General features: G+C 36.8%; 1 protein-coding gene across 3 annotated transcripts in view; it reads right to left on the bottom strand.

Moving 5' to 3' along the window:
- Nucleotides 1-24,489, bottom strand: part of itgb1a (integrin, beta 1a) — a 70,763-nt gene extending 46,274 nt beyond the window's left edge. For 2 of the 3 annotated variants that reach the window (XM_073864311.1, XM_073864312.1), the window contains exons 1-7: nt 24,217-24,488; nt 6,582-6,648; nt 6,154-6,239; nt 1,625-1,844; nt 1,333-1,503; nt 314-552; nt 81-233 (exon numbers count right to left, since the gene is read on the bottom strand). In XM_073864311.1, the coding sequence (XP_073720412.1) occupies nt 81-233; nt 314-552; nt 1,333-1,503; nt 1,625-1,844; nt 6,154-6,239; nt 6,582-6,648 (936 nt within the window). In that variant the 5' untranslated portion in view covers nt 24,217-24,488. Of the gene's footprint in view, nt 1-80; nt 234-313; nt 553-1,332; nt 1,504-1,624; nt 1,845-6,153; nt 6,240-6,581; nt 6,649-24,216 lie in introns of all 3 variants that reach the window. The other variant, XM_073864313.1, reaches the window with a different exon arrangement.
- Between the last annotated feature and the right edge of the window lie 1,338 nt (nt 24,490-25,827).

The raw sequence follows: 25,827 nt of genomic DNA, 5'->3' as shown, positions 1-25,827 counted from the left end.
AGACACAAATAAAACCTCTGTTACGCCAGTCAAACATCCAACAGTCACAAACCAATAAACGAACAAACATTACATACATAATAATGGCTCATTGTGTACATGTTGTTTTCCAGGTGGCATTTTCCATCATTGGGAAGAACGATTCCGCCAAGTTTTCCGTCTCCAGCAAAATGAAAACCTGCATCCGTGGAAAACACCAACAAACGGGTGACATCTCTCCAGCCTATGTGATCCTAAAAAGGTAGAATGATGTTAATGAGGTCGAGGAGTAAACAAAATCATAAATGAAGCAGTTAGGTTGTTTTTTACTTACCCCACAAACAGCCACCTGCATGATAGCGTCAAATCCTCCCTCAGGTGAGTCAAGGTTACCCGATATCTGTTGCTTCCCCACTAGAGAATTAAACTGCTCCCCATCGCTAGTGAGTTTCAACACGTTTTTGTAGCTGAAGGGGCTGGTACAGTTTTGGTCCCCGGTACAAGGGTTTAGAAGCTTGGCTGGTGTGGTGCTGATATACGGCATAACCGTCTTTTCCACAAAAGAGCCGAAACCTGTCAGAAAGTTGTCATTTAAGATTAAAGCTCATGTCTATATGCATTAAAGTCCTTGTAAAGTCTGATATTAAATGTGCTCAGAGTTTGTCACACCACAGAAAAATGTGTTATTAACCATCCAACCAAATTTAAATGATGAAAAAAATGGCAGGTACATAAAATAAGTTATCAATATCTTAGAAAAATAGGCAGCATACTCTGCTCTCAAGTGGTGGGGGCGTGTCCACTGTCTGCGCTGAAACCACGCCCACTTAAACATTTCTACAATGTTTAACTAACACCTTATAAATGCACATCACTACCTTTCTCACTACATTCTGTGAAAAAACTTTATTGACAGACATTTTTGCATTTATAATAACCTGACTATCATACAAATCATACAAAAATGTATGAATGTGGTCGGTCGCATTTAGACATGTTGCAAAATATGTACGAATTGTCATGAGATGGTGTTGATTTTTTAACTATATCATTACTGTATAATGTTGCACTAAAAAAGTAAGATTTTTAAGCATGGAGGGGTGGTCACACTTGACTTTCAGCATGCAAATATTTTTCAGACGTTGGTGTGAATATGGACGGGGAGCGCTTTGTCCATCTTTGCTTTTTAGTAGCGATACAAATTTGCAGGTCAGAGTTCACCAGACTCGAACTTTGGTACGCACCGAAATGCAAAATATCTTCATTTCAGTCTGATGCATTTGCATGTTTATGAATGAAGGTCAATAAAACAAAAACTGTATTGTGACCACCGCTTGATTTAAGAAGACTCACCAATCCTGAAATCTGAGGTAATCTTGGACATCTCCTTCATCAAACTTGTTCCCAGGTTTTTCACATTTTCCAAATCATCCTTCATTGAGTAGGACAGGTCCATAAGGTAGTACAGGTCAATGGGATAGTCCTCAGCCCTCTTGAACTTCAGTTTAATATTCTGAGGCTCACCTACAGTAATAATAATTTCCAATAAGACACCAAGAACAGCATTTCTTCCCAGAATTCCCTCCACTGATCAAGAAATATGAAATGAACAGATTAATACATCATACTACAATGTTGTATGTACCAGATCTAAGGTTCAGTTTGAGTTCCTGTGGCTGGATCTGTGTGATGTCATTGGGTTGAAGTTTCTCTGCTCCTTTCTTACGGTTGGTCACTGGTTTGTTTCTTATGGTACGTTGGCTCCCACGTGGGTTCTCGACTTTGGAGACATCACAGCCTCTTTTCTTGAGCGACTCCAGCTCATCACAGCGAGCCGATGTGGGTTCTCCCTGTTTTAGAAAGTTCTGTTGGGGAAAGAAAGCAAAGACTTTTTGGTATTGCACTAAATCTGATTTAAATTAAACTTTATAATAATCTTAAACACATGGAGACCACTGTTTACTTTAGTACATTTGTATCTTTGTTCTGCTTGTAATGTGCTCTTGTTTTATCACTCACTGGAGCAGTTTCCCGGACAGGGTTCAGATTAATCTAGGACTTAGTTATCTAGGACATTTAAGTAGTTTTTACAAACAAACCTTACAAAAAACAATACTGGTGTGCCTCTTGAGACAAAACAATGGCACTGATATATGTTGTACAAGGTATGTCAGTACAAGGTGTTTTAAAGCAACACTATGTAGTTTCCATATAAAAATGACTTATGGCTCCCCCAAGTGGTTGAAAAGCGCAACAGTGCCTGGTATCAGACACTCTTCTGCGGGCAGGGGGAGGGGCAGAGCTGTGTGCTCTACCCTCCACCGCACTTTCAGAGTGTGCTTGTAGCAGCTAGGAGGCTGTTCAGGTTGCAGCAACAGTACAATTTGTCCAGTTAAAAGTTGTTCTATCATTGAAATAATTTTAGAGACATTATTTAAAGGTAAAAAAACTACATAGTGTTGCTTTAAAATGAAGGCAAATCAAACATGCATTTTAGTCTGAGACCAGGATAAGTCCTATTATTTGCTTGGGAATTTGCTATTAGAAGTAGTGCTTGCTTAATCTTGGATTTAATTTCTTATGTTGCATATAAATAAACATTGCAAAACATTTCTACAAATATACATTTTAATAGTATTCCAATTTTGACACATAAAAGTATAATAGTGGTTAATTTAATTTTGCTAGCACGTGTTACTCTATGTGACTGTCTGAAAATGATGCAAAAATGACAGTATGTATGAGCCATCATGTTTTGGAGTCCTTATATGGAGTTTTTCCACAACAAGCATTCCTGCCACAACTCCACCTTGTGTTCTAAACTGGAAGCAGACTGGAATGTGAATGGTCATATGTCATTACTGTTATTGACATTATGCATATCCCCTGTCAAAGCGTTTTATTTACCATCTTAGCCCAGTGGCTTCAGTTTAAATATCATGGCAGTAGAGCGTGAACAGAAATGTATGATCTAAAAACAGTGACACTCTCTGGGCAATGCATTGTATAACAAACAGAGTATCAATCAATATGGCCGAATTCAATTGCATCTTCTGTTGCAGTAATTTTAAATGTTTATGGATTGGTCACTGCAAGATAAGATATGAATCTAAAGTGCACTTTGCAATTTACATGGTGTTTGATGCATGTAATATAATTCATTCGGTGGAGAGAGAGAGAGAGAGAGAGAGAAAGAGAGAGAGAGAGAGAGAGCCTGGGCAGCAATATTCTGCAAATGTAAAGTTAATCCCATGCCAATAAAGCACACTTACGTTGAAATTAAAGGGACACTACACATTTTTTAAATTATTCTAATTTTCCAGCTTCCCTAGAGTTAAACATTTGACTTTTACTGTTTTGGAATCCATTCATCCGACCTCCAGGTCTGGCACTAGCACTATTAGCATAGCTTAGCACAATCCATTGAATCTAATTAGACCATTAGCATCGCGCTAACAAATAAGCAAAGAGTTTCAATATTTTTCCTATTTAAAACTTGACTCTTCTGTAGTTACATCGTGTACTAAGACCAACGGAAAATTAAAAGTTGTGATTTTCTGGGCAGATATGTTTAGGACTATACTCTCATTCTGACTTAATAATCAAGGACTTTGCTGGCATAACATGGCTGCAGCAGCCGTAATGATATTATGCAATAGTCCCCTGCCATTTAAAGATACTAAGGGGACTATTTTCAGGCACTGTGTAATATCATTGCGCCCTTCTGCAGCCATGTTACGGCAGCATGTTACGGCAGCAAATGTTACGGCCATGTTACGGCAGCAAATTCCTTGATTATTGAGAATGAGAGTATAGTTCCTAAACATATCTGCCTAGAAAATCACAACTTTTAATTTTCTGTTGGTCTTAGTACACAATGTAACTACAGAAGAGTCAAGTTTTAAATAGGAAAAATATCGAAACTCTTTGGTTATTTTTGAGAGCGATGGTAATGGTCTAATCAGATTCAATGGATTGTGCTAAGCTATGCTAAAAGAGGTAGTGCCAGACCCACACTGTAAAAAATCCAACTAATGAAATGTTGGACGGGCAAAAATATATAAGTTAAACCAATTTTTTTGTTTGAGCTAGTTGAGAAGACATATTATTTTAAGTCTAGATAAATCTGTGTTTAAAATATTAAATGAATGGTTATTTTCAAATCCAGTCAACATTCAGAATGGCTAGTGTTGACTGAACTAATTAAGAAAAATCAGGTAAATATGTGGACTTATGACAGCTATGTTTCCTGACAACAAAATGCTCATAATATTACTGTTATTTGGTCACAAAATGTAATTGTAAGAGTTGTTCATGCGTGAATGTATGTGCTTAAAGTTTAAATATGCGGTCGGTTAATAAAGATAGCGTCTATTTAAAAATGTGCTCGGACACTTTCGGACGTAGATGAGCTCCGAGCTCCAGAAAATCACAGACACTTAAGCGCTCACACCCCGCCCAGCGCAGCCTCGCCTCGGCAAACGCATCAGAAATCGACTGCTGGCTCTGGTATCTCTGTGGCATTTAAACGTGATTTAATTCATTTTAATTTCTCATACTTAACAATGAAAGGGTTATGTTTTAAATCATATTTTAGGATTGCACTTAATTGATATCGCTGTTGAGGGATGTTTCATATCTTTTACATTTGTTATAACCGGACTGCATGCGAATTTGAACTTCAGAGCTGAAGGAGCGGGTGGAGAAATAGTCCCAATATCATAACAATCTTAAATAGTCCCAATATCATAACAATCTTAAATAAAACTTCTAAATATACCCGTGTGTGTACCCGTGCGCGGGCGTGTGTATGTACAGTATGTGCGTGAGTTTTTAATTTAAAATGTCTTAACTTAACTCGGAAGGATCTGAAGCACAGGTCATTTCATCTGAGATCATTCCGCATGTAACAGCTGGAATCACTCACTGTCTCCCACAACGACACAAGTCATCAGCCGTTTCCTAAAGGTCACGTCAGGTAAGCGTTTGTAAATAAGTGTTAATTTTAGACTATATTAATTGGCAAAGACGCAAATACTCGACGTTTTTGTAAACATATAAGTTATATAAAGGTGTGTTATGTTATGTGTCCGAGTTAAAGTGTGTGTTATGTTATGTGTCCGAGTTAAAGTGGAGCTATTTTAGTTAAGATAATACCGGACAGGGTTTAGGACTCCGTCTTAATTATAATTGGGACATTTTTACAAACAAACCTTATAAAATACAATACTGGCGTGCATTTTGAGACAAAACAATAGCACTCATATGTTAAGAGATGTGTGATGTCTGAGGGAAATTTGGCAATTTTAGGGTATAAAATCTTTCACCGTCAAGCTTTATTATATTAAACATGTTATTTATGTATGTGTGTGTGTTTATATTCCTCTGTTTATTAAACCAGAGCGGAGATGATGTGAGAGGCAGACCAGACGGCTGAAGAAAGTCTCCTAAATGACCCTGCAGATGTTCTGACTGACTTTGGAGTGCCTTTTGGACTGTTTTATGCCCTCTATTTAGAGAAGACTTAATTCTGTATGTTCAGTCTGTATGATAAGTGAATAAAGCTTTTGTTTTTATGTGACTGAAGTTAATTATTTGTTAACAACACCAGCATAAATTATTTGATAAATAATTTAAAAAAGTTTCTTAAAAATTCCCAAATAATAAATATTAATTGAAATAACACATAGAACATTGAGTAAATACTTAAATTTTAATTAAGTTTTTAAAGATTTAACTGATTAAAACATTTTAGTTGAATGAACTATAAAGCTAGTTGAGCAAACATACTTTTTTATATTTGAGTCAAGTTTGGGCCAACTAAAAAACATCAATCCAGGTAACACTTTGGAGACAGAAATTGAGTGAACGTAAAATTTCTGTGGAACTAGTTACTAAAAATAATTCATTGAGCCAACAATTTATTTTTTACAGTGCAGGGAACAGCTGAATGGATTCAAAAACGGTAAAAATCAAATGTTTAACTCTAGGGGAGCTGGAAAATTAGAATATTTTCAAAAAAAGTGGAATGTCCCTTTAAGGGGGAGAGAGAGAGAGAGAGAGAGAGAGAGAGAGAGAGAGAGAGAGAGAGAGAGAGAGAGATCAATACATTTGGGCAATAAGTGCCCTCCTTAATGTATGGTTCAGGAGAAAAGCTCACAGAACTCTACTTACTATATCAGTGCACCATCCACATTTAGCCCCCACTTGTATGCAATCTCCGCAAGATAACACGTTGGCTTTAATGCACTCGTTGCCCTCTGCAGAAACAAAAAGGTCCAGATTCACATCCCATCATGCACTGCAAAGAAGTAATGATAGGGGCTGCTCTCTCTAAGCGGTCGATTCATTTACATGAGTCTGCAACACTGTAATTATTGCCAGAGATGAGTAATTTACGTTTTCCATTAAGGAAAAAAGCTCCAGCCAAGCCGGTTGGAGTGACGTTTGAGTAATGACAGCAGTATTTAACCAGAGCCTTGCTCACTGGAGACAAGCCACTTATTCATTCTTAATAGAAATGCACCCCTTATTAAATTTAATGAAACGGCACAGTAACGTATAAGCTTCTGAATCGACAAAAACAAAAATTATTACATTACCTTGCTGTCCACTGCTGTAACAAATGACACCTAATAATATTGATATGAAGAGTAACCTCAGGTCCATCTAAAACAAAAAAGACAAACACATTCATAAACATTTTTTTTAAATAGGTACTATAGACACACATTGCAATTCTTTAAGTTAACTTGTAAAGTAAAGGGAGGTCCCATACGGGACAATCAATTAATCCCAAAATATAGGACGTCCCGGCTAATATGGGACAGTTGGCAACCCTAGCTACAGGTCATAAAAAAGCACCTAGCATGTCATGTCTATTTGCAGCCCCTGGAAGAGGAACTGTTAAGCTAATTTAAATACCACCCATCTGATGCTATTACCGGGTAAAAGTGACAGTCATTCATCAGTCAGATCATTTCCTACTATTTCTCTGACAGAAATACAATACTCAAAGGTCAAACTATGTACAAACTACGTAATGTTTTAATCTACAGGATATGATTCAAGTACAGAGGAGATATAGTAACACAATGTATTTTTAACCATTTGCAATTTTATCCATGACACAACAACAGCCATTAAAATGAATCATAATGTTATTTCATGACGTCTTTTATAGCTATAAAACATTCATGGCCATGTGGGGCTTCTGAGATTTCTGTAAAAATGGCCTGCGTGCTGAAAGCAAAAATGGCTGCCAGGTAAAGCGTTATTGATCAGTGTGTCCCCCAAGACTTTGTGTTGTGTCTAGTTAATAAATAATCCTGTTTGGCTCTACATGTCAGAAGGGATCAAAAGCACTCAGGACAGATTAGCTGAGACAGTCGAGCCTTTATTAAAGTAAATTTTACTTCAAATCAAAAGGAGCTGACAACATCAAAATAGAGGTATTTAAATCATATGCATTCATATTTCAGAAGTATTGCATTTTTACATTTCCTTTTAAAAGCTAAAAATAGTACAACATGCAGTTTTCTTTCCTGCGTTGATGTATTTCCTAATAAAACAGGATTTCTTTTTAAATAACCTTTAGGTTGTCACTCTCAACCTTCCTTGATAGCTTGTAATATGGACGAAAACCACAACACCACACACTTTATTTCCTTCACCATCATGTAATGATCTTGTGGTGGTATTTTTACTGTTTTTAGAGGAAGTGTATAGCCTAGAAATCTAGACGCACCCTAGCGGCCGCAAAATATATTTGCTGCCAGGGTTTAGTCTAGGCACTCACAATACACTTAACAGCTCCAAAAACCAAAATTTGGTCAGGCCAATCACATCGTGTGTAGCGTCTGTGGGGCGGGCTTAACATGATGACGACAGAGCTGCCTGTGCGGTTCCTACTTGAAAACAAAGAATGGCTGCTGCTGCTGGCGAACAGCTTTCTTTTGAAGCGGCTTTGGCCGCGACTCTGGAGGACTTAGACTTATGTTTTTCTTTGAGAGAAGAGCAAATAACCCTACTGAAGTCCTTTTTAAGCAAGAAAGATGTGTTTGGAACAGCTTTTTTTTGAAGCGGCTTTGGCCGCGACTCTGGAGGACTTAGACTTATGTTTTTCTTTGAGAGAAGAGCAAATAACCCTACTGAAGTCCTTTTTAAGCAAGAAAGATGTGTTTGGAGTTTTGCCGACTGGTTACGGTAAAAGTTTGATATATCAATTAGCTCCACTGGTGGGGAAACGCAGGGGACTCATACGTCACCTTCTTCGTTGCTCTGATTGGTCATAGCGCTATCCTATTGCGTACAGAGGCATTTTGAGGGACAACCTTATATCCCGCCCCTTGCATTGAGCCGTTTGTGTGAAGAGTTGCCAGACCTTACATCTTGATGTAGGTCTGGCTAACCAGGCTAGGAAGTGTACATTCTCATTGTAGAAAGCATTTGACTGGATAACACTGTGACCCTGTCTGTGTTTTGATTTTACATTGATTTTAATCTTTGACATGGTCTTACTCAGTCAATATTCAAGATTTCAAGGTTATATTCACTGAATGCTCTTTACATTATGTAGGATGATTTTATGTAGAAAACAAGATATGACTTAAGCTGGGTTTTCACAGACACTCTCAGAAATAAAGGTGCAAAATTGTCTCTGGGACAGTACCCTTTCAAAAAGGTACACCTACCCAAAGAGTGCATATTGGTACCTCAAAGGTACATATACATATATTGATAATTTAAAGATACATATACCTAAATGGAACATATTATGATCTTTTTTAAAAGGGTACTGCTCCAGTGACAGCTTTTGTACCTTTATTTTTGACAGTGTACACATAATTTGTAGCCTGGGTGCCAGCCGATCTTAGCCCCGCCCACAACATTTTGAAAACGGGAAGATCGGTCTGGGGTTTTTCCGTTGAGGAGCTTATGCGAGACCCAAAGCTCGTCGACCAATCAAATTGTCAGGGCGGGCTCTATACGATGATGGACAGATGATCAACAGTAACGTAATCAACCACGTCACCAAAGACCGCGTGTGTTGAATCTGTTTACGACGAAATGGCTGCAGCTGTAGAATTCAAATGTGTGTCTAAAAGATATCTACAGAGCATTGATTTTAAAAGAGGGACATAGAAACGCAATCAAGGCATTTGTTGATGTTTTTTCCGTCCTCCCTACGGGATTCGCCAAACGTTTCATTTATCAGCTAGCTCTGATGGTTGCTATGAAAACGGGACTTGAAAACCCTATTGTCGTTGTTTCTCCTTTGGTCACACTTATGGAGGACCAAGTTAAAGAAGCAACTGAAATGGGTATCACTGCGATGCAACTCGGCGTGCATGACGAGATGGATATAATTAGCGGTTGTTACCAGCGTCTTTTCGGAAGCCCGGAATCGTGGCTGCTGAATAAGTGAAGGGACATGCTAGGCTCCGATATTTTTTGAAGCCAACGTAATTGTCACGACTGGTAACAGGAGTGAGGACGCAAGTGCTGGGTTCACCATAAAAGGATAACATTTAATATAAATAACATAGTAAACAAAACACGGGAATCAAAATAACAACAGGTAGGTAAAACACAGGAACAGATGAACAGGGTACAAACGTGGTAGCAAAGACAATGATCCGGCAGGGAGTATGGCAGAGACAAGGGTATAAATACACAAAGACTAATGACACACAGGTGGAATGAATGATGTGATAATTAACAAGTGTCCAGGTGATGACAATATAGAACAGACACAAAACATGACACGGATTACCGTGACATAACCCCTCCCTCTACGAGTGGCTACCAGACACTCACATAACCACAAAACAAAAACAAAGTCTGGTAGCGAGAGTCCAAGGGAGGGGTGGAGGGCTTGGGAACCCTGGCGATGCCGGCAGCCGCCGGGACGAAACCAACAGGACGGTGGGCCGGACTGCGCCAGGAGAACCGGAGCGATCGCTCCGAGAACCGAGGCAGACGAATTACCCCCCTCCTGGGAATCGCCGACGATCCGATGCCCCCCGGAAGTCATCTCCCGTCCCCTCGCGGAAATGGGGACCCTCACTTCGGTAGCCACCCCGGGGAAATGATCGGGCGTGGTCCGTTCCGGATCCCCCTACGAGCGGGACGGTGGTCCTCCGAGGGACCGTCGACGACGACGACTCAACCGTTGGGGGACTGCCTGGGCCGATCCTCCTCCCGCAGGCCCGCAGGAGCGAGCGATCGCTCACGGTGGTCCCCAAGAGACATCGGGGCTGGTGGAGAATGAACCCCGATGTCACTACTCCCCCTCTACGAAACTCCTGGGGGAGCCGCCCTCCGTGAACCCGCTGCGTCCAGTCTGGCCGGATCATTCTGTCACGACTGGTAACAGGAGTGAGGACGCAAGTGCTGGGTTCACCATAAAAGGATAACATTTAATATAAATAACATAGTAAACAAAACACGGGAATCAAAATAACAACAGGTAGGTAAAACACAGGAACAGATGAACAGGGTACAAACGTGGTAGCAAAGACAATGATCCGGCAGGGAGTATGGCAGAGACAAGGGTATAAATACACAAAGACTAATGACACACAGGTGGAATGAATGATGTGATAATTAACAAGTGTCCAGGTGATGACAATATAGAACAGACACAAAACATGACACGGATTACAGTGACAGTAATGGGTATCGTTGTGAATGAAGTTCACCTAAGAGATAGTCTGACTGTATGACTTAGTAAATACTTAATGTTGTGATATAAATGAAATGTTGTAAACATAGTAGGTGTTGATGTACGTTCGCTAACTCAGACTTAGTATAATCACAGTGTTAGTGTCATTGTAGCGAAATAACTAGCAGTTCGGTCAGGCTGCTAAAGACGCCATTTCAACAAACGTCACACACTAACGGAGTTAGGTCTATTGGTCGTAGGTCTGTCCAATTGAGTGCAGAGGCATTTTTCGGTTGAGACACGCCCCATAATCATAGCCCAATGAAGCAGTATCAGACTCAAATTCTGACTAGAATTGAGTATGACAACGTCAGGCTACATAATTTTTGTACAGACGAGATGATTTATTTTAATATTTTGGTCTGTTTTGCTGGGAGTGAATTAACATTTCTTTTAAATACACACAAACACACACACACACACACACACACACACACACATATGTAGTCACCTTTTTTTTCTTGCGCATTATAATTTAATAAATAAGTCAACTTTTAGGTGTACACTACAGGACAATGGAATGCCCTTAAGAACAGATTTACTAAAAGCTTACGCAAACGCCTTGTGTGCCGTTAAACAACTATTGTCAGGTTTAACCAAAGTTAATTTGTACTGGAAAGGTATGCGACTGACTTTATTTAGGTATGTGACAAAAATTTTAAACATGGTTAAATGCTAAAACTAGTTGTTCAGATAGAAAGAGCTTGAAAAAAACTTTACAATGACATCAAGACCACGTCTATGGGTTCAAGAATAACAAAATACTGGCCAACTCAAAAATCATCACCTTATTTTGTCCCATTGTTTTCCATTTTTGTGGGTGGTAAAACAACCCTTGTGCATCGTTCAAATTCATTGAAATTCCGTTCACTTGTAGTTTAGCAATTAAACTAAATGTAAGTTACCATTTCAAGAATGTTTTTACTCTGCACGTCGCTTGAGGTAATCCGAAGTTTCGTTGAGAGGAACAAAATTGACAGCCATGACAGCCGAGATTGTCGCGTACCTACCTTATTGCATATTCAGACGCAAAATTTATGGGAGCAGAGTATTAAAATGAATCATGCAATGCAATTTACTAAAGTACTGGTATTCATGCACCCTTTACTTTTGGTACTGGTATTTATGTAAAAAGCATGTCTTAAATCATATGCCAATTTGCGCTGCACATGTAGGTCATTATGGAAATTAAAATTTTCCACCTGAAGAAAACTGGAAGAAATTTCCTGCGTTTTATTTTTTTATTGCACTCTTATGCTAATTTGCCGTGTTAATTATATATGGCCCTAAAAGTCTTGACCACATCTTGGAATCAAAAGAAAGTCAAAATCATAAACAGAATTAGTTGTTTTATGGATTGACTAGAAACAAAAACACTTTTAGCACACGAGGGGCGTCTACTGTGAGACTGAAAATGTCCATTATACTCCCCCACTGAATGTAGTGCATGTGGTTTCCATTAAGCTGAATGGGCAGAGATGAGGTGGCTTTAGTGGAATCCCACCCTTTAAAACACTAAAGTGGGCCACTGTGGGAACTGTGGCAGATGAGATTAAATCATCATAAGTAACCTTATAACACTGCAGTTGTTACACTGACTCTATAAGTAAAGTCCTGTGTAATTCAGTCACTGTTAGTAAGCGAGTGTGTATGAGTGTGTGTGCTTTTATTACACACAGTGTACAGACAGCATGTCGGACAGAGACCAGATTAGCCTGTGTGTCACCAAGAGTTTACAGCGGCTCTGTGAAATCACACTGGAGTTAAACTCAGAAGCTATTCAGTCCTAGTATACTGTAAAAGTTGCAAAAACTTTACCTATTTATCCATATTTAGAAGTGTTTGTTTCTTTGATCTGTCAATAAATTTACTAGTTTATTTATTGATTTATCATTTTTTAATGACCCTAGTCAATACTAGTTTATCTTAACTCACTGAGCCAATAAAGGTCCATTCTTTACCCCCTATGTAAACGCTTGTATGTAAGGCATGCCTATTAAAAACCAGTGAGGTGTTGAACAGAAAGAAACACAACATGGCTGTTTCTGTTCAATGAGGTTTTACAGCTGGACACAGGAATGCAGAGGCAGAGGGGGGAGGCTACAAAAAGCATCATGGGAATGAAATCACTATCAGTCCTCTTGAAATTACTACTGAGCAAACTCAACTCGATTCTTATCCTACTGTAGTTTTCTTTGGCACACTCATAAACACCAAGACTTTATTTTGCAAAAAAAAAAAAAAAAACCACACACACACACACACAAAGAAGAAAATAAAATAAACAGGAAGGGGACGGCCCTTCCATCTGGGACACTGAAATCCAACCTCCAGTTCAGGCAGACTTCAAACCCCTGAACTGATCTGTGGAAACAACTCTCTTACACTTAATCATTTTTTCTTCTCTGTTCCAGTGGACTATAAAAGAGGAATTAGACCAAATGTAAAAAAATTAATGCCCTTAGTTCATCCTCTTTTCTGAGAAGATGAACAAACATGACATAACATACATTTAAGGGGCTGTAATGGAGTCCAGATTTAAAATCTGCCTGGGTAAAATCTCTCTTCCCTCTCTTGTTCACTCCAAGATCTATTTATGGGCCATTCCACTGAATCGGTGCCATTTCTGTCAACATTACATTATATGTATAAAAACTCACTCTAAAATACCTTTTATTATTAAGCAAAGTGTCATGCATGTTAATCCAACACCAAATTTAAACTATAGAATTAAAAACATTAATAAAAACTACACTATTTTAATCCATCCCTGCTTTCTATCTCTATACATTACATTTACATAAAGCATAACATTCTTCACATATCTTTATTTTTCTTTGTGTGTGGGTCCATATTCCATCTTTGCTTTAAATATTATTTTCCATTAAAAAAGTCATGATATTTTAGATAAATTTACATTTGAGTGCGCAGGATTTCAGGATGTTACCTTTATTATTTTTTGTTTTTTAACTCTTTCCCCACCATTGAAGAGTCAACTCGTCAATTAAGAGAAAACGCTTCCCTGCCAATGACGAATTTTTTGTAGCAATCCATTATTCCGCTATTATCCATCAGGTGGCGCTCTTATCCAACTTATAAAACACTTTAGCATCCACTGATTTAAAAACAGTACAGGCTGTGTGTATGTTTGGATCATCGCTATGAATCTAATCTCTAACAAAAGTCCTTCACAAAAAGGCAATTATCTCAGCTTTTTGCTTAAAATTTGGTATTTTTTAAGAAACAAATGAAGATAGGATGAAACGTTATTTTTTTAAAGCAGAGGGTCTCTTTCATTTGATATATTGTATGTTGATATATTTAAAAAAACATTTTCTGGAAGGCATTAAACTTTTGTGAAAATCATAATAAATGCTGGCGCTGGCTGGCAATTTAAAAAAAAAAATGCTGCCGAGGAAAGAGTTGGTAAAATTGGTAAATCACTAGAATTTGCTTAGTGTCTCCATGCTATTAGCACATATTTAATGCAGCTATAGTTCATGTATTTGTTAAATCTATGCTAAAAACTCAGTCCTATTACCAAAACCATCTGTGTCTCTACACGTGAACTCAAGCATTGAGAACATTGTTTGTGTACACAGAGTTTACTAAAAGGAAGGTTTTGAACAACTGACTTTGGTTGTTTTGGTGTCCGCTCGCCGCCATCTTGGCAGTCAAGATGTATCGATCTCCGAATGTGACGTAAGAAGGGAGGAGAGTAAAGATGGATAGCTCCAAAATCATAGTTCCATATAAATGCACAGATAATTAGTTGTTTTCTCGCAAATGAAAAACAATATTGACCTTCTAGTTGAAAAAGGAGCCTCATATGAGATTCATTCATTCGCATTCGGAGATCGATTCTTTATGTCTGGCAAGATGGCGAGCGGACACCATAACAGCAAGTCAGTTGTTCAAAACCTTTCTTTTTGGTAAACTCTGTGTACACAAACAATGAAATGCTCGCGTTCATGTGTACAGATCCAGGTGATACTTCGAGCAAAGTTTCATGTTGTGTCGTGCATTCTTTTGTTGTAAGAATAGTGGTAGTTCGAGTAGGTATCACACCCTAACCAAGATATTTTTAAAAGTAGCGTTTCTTTTCATGACAGTTGAGGTTCGAAATGTTGTCTTTCGTAGCCATTTCCCGTATCCGTAAGAATCATAGACAGTAAAAGATAAGAAATTCATAAATCGTAGCAAGCTAGCCAATACTCGGTAGGTACTCATAATGGTGGCAGGCACTGGAATGACGTACTGTAAAAGGTAAATATTCATGAATTTTATCAGTAGTATGTACATTCAGAAGAATCAAACCCACAACCTCAGCATTGCTATTGCCATGCTCTACAAGCTAAGCCACAAGAGCAAAACTATTTGAAGTATGCTTGGTATCAAAATGATTTTAAAACGAACAAATACCTGTTTTATCACATCCAAAGTTCAACATCAAACTATGAATGTGGCTAAAAAAGCGAATAACACTTATTTGTTCTATAAAAGCAGCCTTTAAGGGAGTATTGACCATGCTAATGCTCAAGATCAGCCCATCTATCACAGTCAGACTGGGTCAATACCACTTTCTGCCCCATCGGACAATAAATAGCCTCACACAATTCAAAATCGACATAAATGGAGCAAGAAATGTCCAACCACAAAGCTGTATGTACACAAGCAACTAGAATTTCATATTCAGCTCAAGTGATAATGTACATCATTTACAAGGCAAAGGTTGTCGGTTTGATTTCCAGGAAACTCATACTTCAAGTTTACTGTTATTCACTTTGGATAGTAGCATCTGCCAATGCATAAATGGTGGTGTCTTGGGTGGTTTTTAGGTGGTGGCTTACCAGTGTTGGTACTAACGGCGTTATAAATAAACGGCGTTACTAACGGCGTTATTTTTTTCAGTAACGAGTAATCAAATAAATTACGGTTTCTCCCGTTATATCGCCGTTACCTTTATTGACAATAAATGCTTCGCGTTACTATAATTAATCTCACTAAAGCGATTTTCACCAGAGTAGGTTCTCTCATGCAGACAGGCAATGTTTGTCTCTAGTGTGTGTTTGTGTTGGGGGCTGAGAGACACATAACTGATGCTGATTGGTGTGTGTGTGTGTGTGTTAGAGGGGGTGGGAAAACCACATAAGCGGTGATGATTGGCTTACTTTCCATCGCTAGCCAACCAGAGGCAGGCAGAGATCATATGCAAACACATGCACAGTCCGAGAAGTTCAGTGCAGTGTTGCCAACTTGGGGACTTTGTTACTAGGTTTAGCAACTTTCTAAACCCCTTTAGCGACTTTATTTACTAAAAGCGACTAGGACAAATCGAGCGATCTTTTCTGGCGTGGTTGGAGACTGACGCGAGAGCATGTATCGCTCTCTCTTCTCAACGAGCAGCGGTTGATGCTGCTAGCCACTCACAGGCAGCCCGGACCTCGCGCTGCAGTCCGCGAGTCCCACACCCGCAATGACAGAGCGATGACAAGTACAACAAACTCAAAGGTAGCAGTCGCAAACACAAAGTATAATAAGCACTACTTTGTTTTCCATCGTTGTGGTGAAACGCAAGAATGTTTATGTAATGTGCAACTTATGCAGAGTAAGAAAGAGCCTCTTCACGTCTGTAATTCTGATCTAATAAAGCACCCCACATCGTCACATGCTGCCACCTCTTGCGAAAATTAACCAGGGGTTTTTGTGGTAAAAGTGCAGTAACCATGTTTTTTGGCGTATTGATTGCTATCAGTAAAACCATGGTTTTAGTACAGTAACCATAGTGAATTATGGTTTGTTGTCAAAACCATGGTTATTTTGTGGTAACCATGGTTTTACTGCAGTAACCATGTTTTTTGGTTTTAACTGTAGCAAAACCATGGTTAATTTTCGTAAGGGACAAAATTAGTGGTTTCTCTTTAGTGTCTAATTCATTCAACAAATGTTATATTGGGGGCATCCAAGTTATTTGAAATATTTGAACTTTTTTTAAGTAACGCAATAGTTACTTTGCCTGGTAATTAGTTACTTTTATAATGATGTAACGCAGTTACTAACTCAGTTACTATTTTTGAGAAGTAACTAGTAACTATAACTCATTACTTTTTTAAAGTAACGTTGCCAACACTGTGGCTTACTGGCTCAAATGAAAAAGCCAATCCCTAAGTTCCAATTATATACTGGTTCCTAGAAATAGTTTGCATGGGTGGTCTATGAATTATTAACGCATTGTATAATACCACTGAATATGCCATACTTCACAAATGTCACAAATGTGTAGATGTTGCTGTAGCTATCGCATGTTAAAAAAAACAAGTACAACTCTCACAAGTACAACGAAACGCCCAAACCAACTATCTTGGTCCCACCCTGAGCACCACCCTTTCATTTCATCTTTTCCTCCATATGTAGTTTACCACAAACTCAACCATCTTCTTTAAAAAACCCTGAAATCTCTGAGATGTGTTTACCCTTTTACCAGAACAAAGGAATGTAAACCCCATTCCCAGCATCTCCACTAACACCAGTAAACCAGATTCAATCTAAATGAATCAAATTGAAGACATGGTTTAAAATCAACCCCCCTCCTTTAAAGCTACAACATATAATGTACAGAATACACTGAGGGGCATGATATATTTTGTCATCCTCTGAGACCTGATGCAGACATTGGAGGCTTTAGTATTATCTTACAAACAACTGCTTCTGCCTGAGTAGTCCCATTTAAGCGTTGCGTTGGCTTTTTCTCTCTTGCTTTGCAGGAATCTTCCCCAATCACACATTACCAGCATGCAGTCTGGCCAAAAGCCTCTCTCTGTGAAAGCCATAAAACAAGACATCACCAGTATTTTCAAGGGACATCCAACCTTCATGTAAAAGGACATATTTGGTATATTTTGGTGACATACCAAACACTATAGATAATTAGATTATAGTTGGCATTGAAGAAATACATAAGCATGCTTATCAGCCATTATAGAATATAAAAACAAAGGCTAACTGGTCCGTCTCATTTTCAATGAATTTTATGTTTAAAGTAGCCATTACATACCTGTATGTTCTATTTTTTAACAATTTAATATTAATATTAATTGTAAAGATATTTAATTAACCCATTAACTCCTGGCTATGTGAAAAGATTAGTTTACTCCGCTTCTGAAAAGCAATGTCTATGTTAGAGACTGGATTTTGTGAATTTATGGAGAACTACTGTGAAAATATGGTGCAGTTGTTTTTCCAAGCACAAAAATCTCTGAGATTGATTTCTTTCCAGATCTGTTTCAACTGGCAATGGATCTACTACAGCTATAAAACATTAAACCAAATGCAGTTTATATAGCAGCAACTGTCTCCTGGTGACAATTTACCCCACATGGCTAAGTGTAAGATCTAACCCAGTAGTTTGTATTTCAGGTAGTCTTCTTTATTTGACAGATACGCTTGAATATTAATTCGTCAATTAAGAAAAAACTCTTCCCTGCCTTCCCTGGAAAACAGCTGTATGTCCGTGTATGTTTTGAGGATCGCTCTGATCTCTATGAAAAGTCCTTCACAAAAATGGAATTATCTCAGCTTTTTGCTCAAAATTTGGTGTTTTTGAAGAAACCTACCCATATTTAAGAGGTAATAAACAAATAAACGTTGGTGTATGAATGAGTGAGTGAATGGGTGAATGTGAGGCAACTTGTAAAGCGATTTGGATGGCCATGTCTCTGTGAAAGCGCTATATAAATGCAGTCCATTTACCATTTACCAAATAACCGAAGACGGTAGGATGTACGTTTTTTGTCTGTTCTTTGATTTAATATATTGTAGGCTATGTTTATTTAAATATTTAGCATTAAACTTTAGTGGAAATCATGAAAAATGCTGGCGCTGGCTGGTAACTTGAAAAAAAAATGCTGGTGGGGAAAGAATTTAATATGTTCTGCATTTCCTATTTACAGGAAATAGGAATAGTTTTTATGATCGAAAACTATAACTTTACCAGTAACTACAGTACATGTCAAAAGTTTGTGATTGAAATGTTTCCCATGATCTTAAAAATCTGTTGATGTATGTTTAAATTATATAGTTGACAAACATATTTATTTATTTCATTAGAAAAGTAAAATTTTATTTAAAAAAAAGATTTTTTTAAATGGATATCTTAAGCCCGAAATATAGTTAGTTCCCTTTCGAGGAACTCGAGCTGTGTCGCCATAGCAACGCTTTGGGGAACGCCTTAAAGCGTTGCTATGGCAACGCGGCGTCTCGTTCCCTTCTCAGGGAACCAGGGTTACATCCGTAACCTGAGACGTTTTTTTACGTGTACGCGAACATACAGATGCTGTCAAATGCACAGCCTTGGAAAGCATAGTTTATTTGACTCGTACGAACATACGTTCCACGTATATTGTGACAAAATGCAATGCATCTCCTTGGCTACATACTTCATTATTCTGTATGCTTATGCGCGACCTATACAAATGTGTTCGGGTAACAAAACATTAACTTTTTTTTAAATCATGTCAGGTGACACCTCAAGAAGCTTCTTGATAAAATGCCACAAATACGATTTTGCAAATTCTAAATAAAAGTGACTACACGTCAGGAGGTGATCAAATTTAACATAGTATTGATTTATTTTGGATACTTTTATTCATTGCATAATTCCTATAGTTTTATTCGTGCTATTATGATTTTAATGAGTTTACTGTTATATAATAAAAAAATCTAATAAATGAGGATTACGTGTTTCCAAACTATGAATGATAATAATGTTATCTTTACTGTAAGCTCACACACTGCAGTTACTAATTTTAAATGCACAAGCCTTTTTAATTTGAATAGGTTGTTGTTGTTTTATTATTCATCAGCCAAAATAAATAAATAAATAAAAGATATCCAAACGATACCTCTTTATTGTCATTGTTATAGTTGTGGAAATGTTGTGCATTATATATGAGTATATTGCACACCTCAGCCAAGCATTTGAATAAATATTAATTGTTTTCTTAAAGGTTCCTGTATGAGATTGGTATGCTGATAATGTTAACTGCAAGCTACACAACACTACATTTACCGCATGCCATTGCAGGTCAATTTCGTGCAAATTTACTGTGTTTGACTTCTGTTGGCTTGCATGAAAAGGGCTCACATTGTACACTGCCAAAAAAGGCTCTTTTGTCATTAGCTAATGGCTACAGAGATCAGTAAGAACCGAAATCAGGGAGGAGCGCACTGCTTATAGGAAACAGGGTGGGAACAAACAAGATGATCAGATTAGAAGGGGTCCGTTTTTATGCTTTCAATATGACTTACGAGAAGTAACAACAGTACAACTAGGCTATATATATTGCAAAGTGAAGCAAGATCACATTTATGCTACAAATCATAAGAAAAATATTAAAGCTTATTTTACGTGATAAAAATGACATCTATTTTAAGCTATTAATACGCATTGCAACATTATTAAAGCATGGGGTTAAACATGACATGTTCTACACAGATTCTTGACAGGTTTTTTGAAATGCATATCCTAATAAATAAAGTAAGGAGGAAGACATAAAATTACCCAAGTTTAGGTACCCAAGTGTACCTAAAATAAAAGAGTTTAATATACAGGTTTGTGGCTATTTATTTCTTTTTATTATTTACCCACTTGTAAACTTATCTTCACTGTTCTTTTTTATAAATATAGTATTTGTATTAAATCTGTATTAATTGAGTTGAATCGGGAATCGAGTATAAAAACTGTTCCGAGAATCGAAATCGTAAATCAATCCGAGAATGGAAATTGAATTGATTTGATAGCTTTTGAATCGAAATTGAATCAATCTGAATCAATACCCAGCCCTATCTGGACCACATATGGTTATATTTGTAGAAAAAACAAAAAATACCTTGCGTGGGGCAAAATTATCGATCTTTCTTTTATGCCACAAATCATTAGTATATCATATAAAGATCATATTCCATTAAGATATTTTGTCAATTTCGTACTAAAGACATATCAAAACCTTATTTTTGTGAGTGGATTCAGCAAAATCACAATAAATTTAATCAGAAACTCGCCTACAAACTTCGCTTTGCTACCCGTTCCTTGGGGATTTCCAATTCAAGTTTGGTTTATGTGAAAGCTTACAATTTCCCAATTTTAGTCCCAGTCATTACAGCGGAAAGCAAGTAAAGAGTGCTTAACCTTTTCATTAATATGCATTGCTAAGGACTTTATTTGGACTTTGAACTTAAATGTAATTTTCTCAATATTTCTTTTTTTGCACTCTCAACTTTCAGGTTTTTAAATCGTTGTATCTCAAATACTGTCCTATTCTATTAATGAAAAGTTTATTTTTTTAACATTCAGATGATATATAAATCTCAATAAAAAAGACCCACAACCACATTCATCACATTCAATAAGACTCATTCCTATACCAGACCCTAATAAGAGAAATCGTACATTTTGGAAGAATATATGTTTAATTTGTGTCTTTTAAGAAGGATTTAAAGCTCCGTTTTGACTGTTTCGAAAAAACTTGCACTATTATTTTTGCTTTTGAACTTGCCTACATCTATAAAGACAATATCTCTCGATTGCTGGATGCCGGATCAAAGATCAGCTAAAAATAATGGCTGCCTAAGGTCTATCTCTATTCCTACTGCAGTGTAATTTAACCTGCCAGGAAAACAATGCTTGGATCAGATTCAGAATTCAATAGATGTATAAGTCAAGCTTTAAACACAGGTGTGGAGTAAATCATGTTTACCAATGTAATACAAAATGTATTTTAAAACTGTTAAGTAGCCAACAAGGTTGGTTGAGAGATCAGTAATACTGTCAAATGAAGTTAGAAGAATTAAAAAATGCATTGCAACTTTTGCTTACCATGTACATCAGACAACTATTCATGTATATTTTATGTTTTAGATCAATTTAATATTATTCCTTAATGTATAAAATAGTTAAACTAAACTCAGTCTGGCATAACCGTAATCTTTAACTTTACTTAACTATGAGTGTGTATGCAAAAAGGGACAAATTAGCCGTTAATTTAGCTAAATTAACCCAGAAAATGTGTATACAGGGTTACCACACCTTAGTTAACTTCAAATTCATTGACTTTTCAAGGACTTTCCAGGTCTAATACCCTCAAATTCAAGGACTAAATGTGGGGACAAATTTCAAGTGAGAGCTTGAACCTGCGTCACTGCGGTGACACTTTGCCTCCAGGGGTAAGTGTGTCTAAATGTGTATATCAAATTCAACCAATGGTGAGGCTTAATGACAAAGACTGGGTGACGTGGGACCCTGGAAGTATATCGCTATCTGAAATATTGCCAAAGACGGCATTACAGGGATGCAGGAAGTATGGTAAGGGAGACGCAGCGTCTCGTTCCCTTCTCAGGGAACAACAGTTACATACGTAACCCGAGACGTTTTCATGTGTCAACTATGCAACAAAGATATGAATCAACATTAGCATACAGAAGATATAAGCATTTAAAGCGAACAGTTTAGCACGTGTGCTTAAGAAGTCTAGAATTTTATGGTATTTTCCTACACTACACAGGGAATAATATAGATTTTTTTCCAGAAAACTTCTTGCATAAAATAGATTCAAGCACTTTCAATGACTTGTATCTATGTATGTATACTTCCAAAAACTTCCCAGGGCCTTGAATTTTTTCCCCCAGATTCAAAAACTTTCAAGGATTTCAAGGACCCGTGGGAACCTTGTGTAAATCAAATCTGACCCAACAATGGGTTAAAATAACCCACCATTTTAGTTTGAAACAATCCAGCATAGGTTAAATTACAACCCAACGGCTAGGTTTGTCCCTTTTTGACCCAATGCTGGGTTGAAAATAACTCTCTTAACTTCAAAACAAGTCTGAAAATAAACCCTGGATCTCAGTTTGTTTAAAAATTCCTTTTCACCCCAACAAAAACAAACCTCTCATAGAAAAACAAACCACAACATGTGTGACACTATCACATGTACCTAGATGTTTTCATCAACATTTAAACATTTTTAAATAACCAACAAATCGGAATTACAAAACAAGACCCTCTAAACAACCTCAGTGGTGACACACCTACTCTGTTAAAAGTCCAAATATAAAGTTTTATTCTGTTCGGCATCTGTTAAGGTTAAAGGTCACGCTGACAGATGCTACTGACCACACACACACAAAAACACCTGATTTGTTTTATCTACTAGAGTGCAGCCATCCACTTACATGATTAAAATATATCTCCTCTTCTGTCAGATGCAAGGTTGCTCACTAGGACAAAGACACCAGACGTCCTTTACAGATTAAAATGGGTACAAGGGTAAAACCGAATCCAATTATTCAATGTAGTTTGTTTCCTGGCCTATTGACATTTTAAATGATCGTGTAAAATGGATCCGGACAGCTTTAGGAAGCAGACAAAATGATCAATCTCAAACCTCCTGTGGTCTTTTTTTAGAAACTGACTGTAAACAGGATCCACAAATGAGTATTTGTAAGGAAACAATGCATTTAGTTTTACATTTATTCATGCCTTTATCCAAAGCAAACCTTTTACATTTAATCTGTCTAATGCAGGTAACTTTTTTCTTTTGCCCAATATATGGTGAATTAATTTATAGTAATTTGTAAATCTGGTCAGGAAAGGAAAGACAATTTGTAGAGTTTAACATGTATATTCAATGACTTTTGAAGTCTAAAACAATACCAATGGTAAGTGTTTAATATACTGAATGCCACCTAAATGTTCTTGTGTAGCTTAACATTGAAAAATCCATTAGCTAGCAATGGCAGCCCCAGACTTCAAATTACATTTGCTTGTTTATTAATTTATGCAAATAATCAAGCTAAACAAGATGACCAATGTTGTTTTTCATTATTTAATTGCTGTACTCAAAAAAATGCTGCAGCTTGACGTAAGCATTAATTTACTGATACATCGAATGACGTCATACACTTTCTATAATTCATAGCTGCTTTTTCCTTTATACGTCAGAACATTGAAAATGTAATTTTTAAGATGTAAAAATATAAATAAACAAATAAAGGATCCTATATAAATGAAAATACATTTTAAAAGTTTTATGAAAATTTGATTGACAATTCTCCTTAGCAACAAGTGTGGATGTGCGTGCTACATTTATATTGATGGGAAAAACAGACGGGACATAAAAACTATAAACAACAGAAAATGTGGTTGAATTTTTGGTACAGCTTGCGAAAATGCAACATAAAAGTACAACTGTAGCTTATATTTGAGACTACTGGTCGACCTACAGTACAAGAAGCTGAAGGTCTTTTTATAAACCCACCCAAAAATATCTGTAACGCGGACCGTTATTCACGCGTGCGCAGCGACACGAGCAACTTCAACACATATTTCTCTCTTTACATACATCACACAAATATCTTTTTTTAAGAAACACTTTAGCGTTTGCTTTTAACATAGTACCATAAAACACAAAGAAGAGATCGCGTCATTTAATTTGATAGACATATTACAACTTTACCTTATGGCTTTTATTTTTTCCCTTCACTTTCGGAGCCTCATAGGCGTCTTTTGTCAACGTGTATCCTTCTTTTACTCCTAAACAATGAGATAGTTTCTTATTAATCCTACAGTCGAAACAAATCACACCGAATAATCCATTGTGGACCCGTCCCGTCCGCTATATAATATAATATCCCAGAAAGTCAACTGTTCGCTTTTGATCGTCTGCGCCTCTGCATTGGAAAAGAAGGCTTGATAGACGATGAAAAAGTATGAGGTCAGTAGACGAGAGGGGGAGAGAGAGAGAAGCCCCTCTTGCAGTCCCCGCCTCTACAGGAAAACACTATACGTCATCAGCTCTGCTTTATGACGTCAGGGGCCAACTTAAGTAGCTATTAAAAGTTAAACATTAATACATTTATTCTATTTTTGTAAGTTCGTTCAGAAATTTTGTCTAGACTTGTACTCCCATTTAAACAATACACCTATCCTTGCACAATATTTTAGCTTGAAAGATACTATCTGCTATTACTCTGACTCAACAAATCTAAAGAGTATTTATTTAACTTTTTTATTTTGTTTGGCAAATTTTTTTATCCATAAGCAAAAATGTATGGGCTCAATTCCTACTTTTTCACATTTCCTGATTGAGGTTGACTCACTGCTCACATCTTTTTGTTTGACTAACAATAAAGAATGTGTTAAGTTTTTTGGATATACATAAAAATATATTTCTATTGACTCCAACTTAACTTAGATAGCTTTCCTTCATTGCTTTTATATTTTTATTGTTATTATTTTTTCCTTGATTGTAAGCTACATACCCCTTTATTTTGTTTTGTTTGTTTCTCCTTTTCCTTTTTTCCTCTGACTTCTATCTTCTTTTATTTGATAATGTTCTCCTGAAGATGATTGTATAAATCATCTAATTGTTTGAATAAAAAAAGCTATTAAAAGTTAGGACATCTTTATAAGAAGCTTTTAAGTTATTATGGTGATCTCATATCAGCTTTTTTACGGCACTTTATTTTTTTTCTGTTTGTAATGTTTATAGAATTTTATTTTCTTATATCTGTTCAACAAATAGTTATAACATGTTTATGAATATTGACTTTTTGTAATGTGACTGACAATAAATAATAAATAAGACTTTTCATTAAGACTAAATTATTTTTATCAATACTTATTTAACTTTCGCTTAATTCATCTGATTAATTAGCACAGTAGTAAAATAACCTATATTCATAACTTTTTGTTGCTGCTCATGCCCTAACCTTTTTAATTTCAGTACTATACAAAAAGACTATTTAGATAAATTAGCAATATTTATATTTCCTTTAACATTTATTGGCTTTAACATTACACAGACATTTATTCTTAGTCCATGGAATAAGACATGGCCCAGAATCAGATCATTAACACTTGCAATGACAGAGAGACTACAGTGATGTTTTTACAAACTATATAAATGACCTTATCTAAACGACTAGCAAGAACACCATGATACAAATATAAAGTGGCACCAAAAAGTATTCGAAAACCAAAAACAATGTCAAAATATTAGACGGTAAAATATTAAACCTTGTGGCATTTTCAAACATATAATGTTAGAGCTTTCTTATAGACATGC

The sequence above is a fragment of the Misgurnus anguillicaudatus genome, chromosome 25 (genome assembly GCF_027580225.2).
Source record: "Misgurnus anguillicaudatus chromosome 25, ASM2758022v2, whole genome shotgun sequence".
Classification (NCBI taxonomy): Eukaryota; Metazoa; Chordata; class Actinopteri; order Cypriniformes; family Cobitidae; genus Misgurnus; species Misgurnus anguillicaudatus.
Note: the sequence above shows the minus strand (reverse complement) of the source record. Positions and strands in the feature narration are given on the sequence as shown.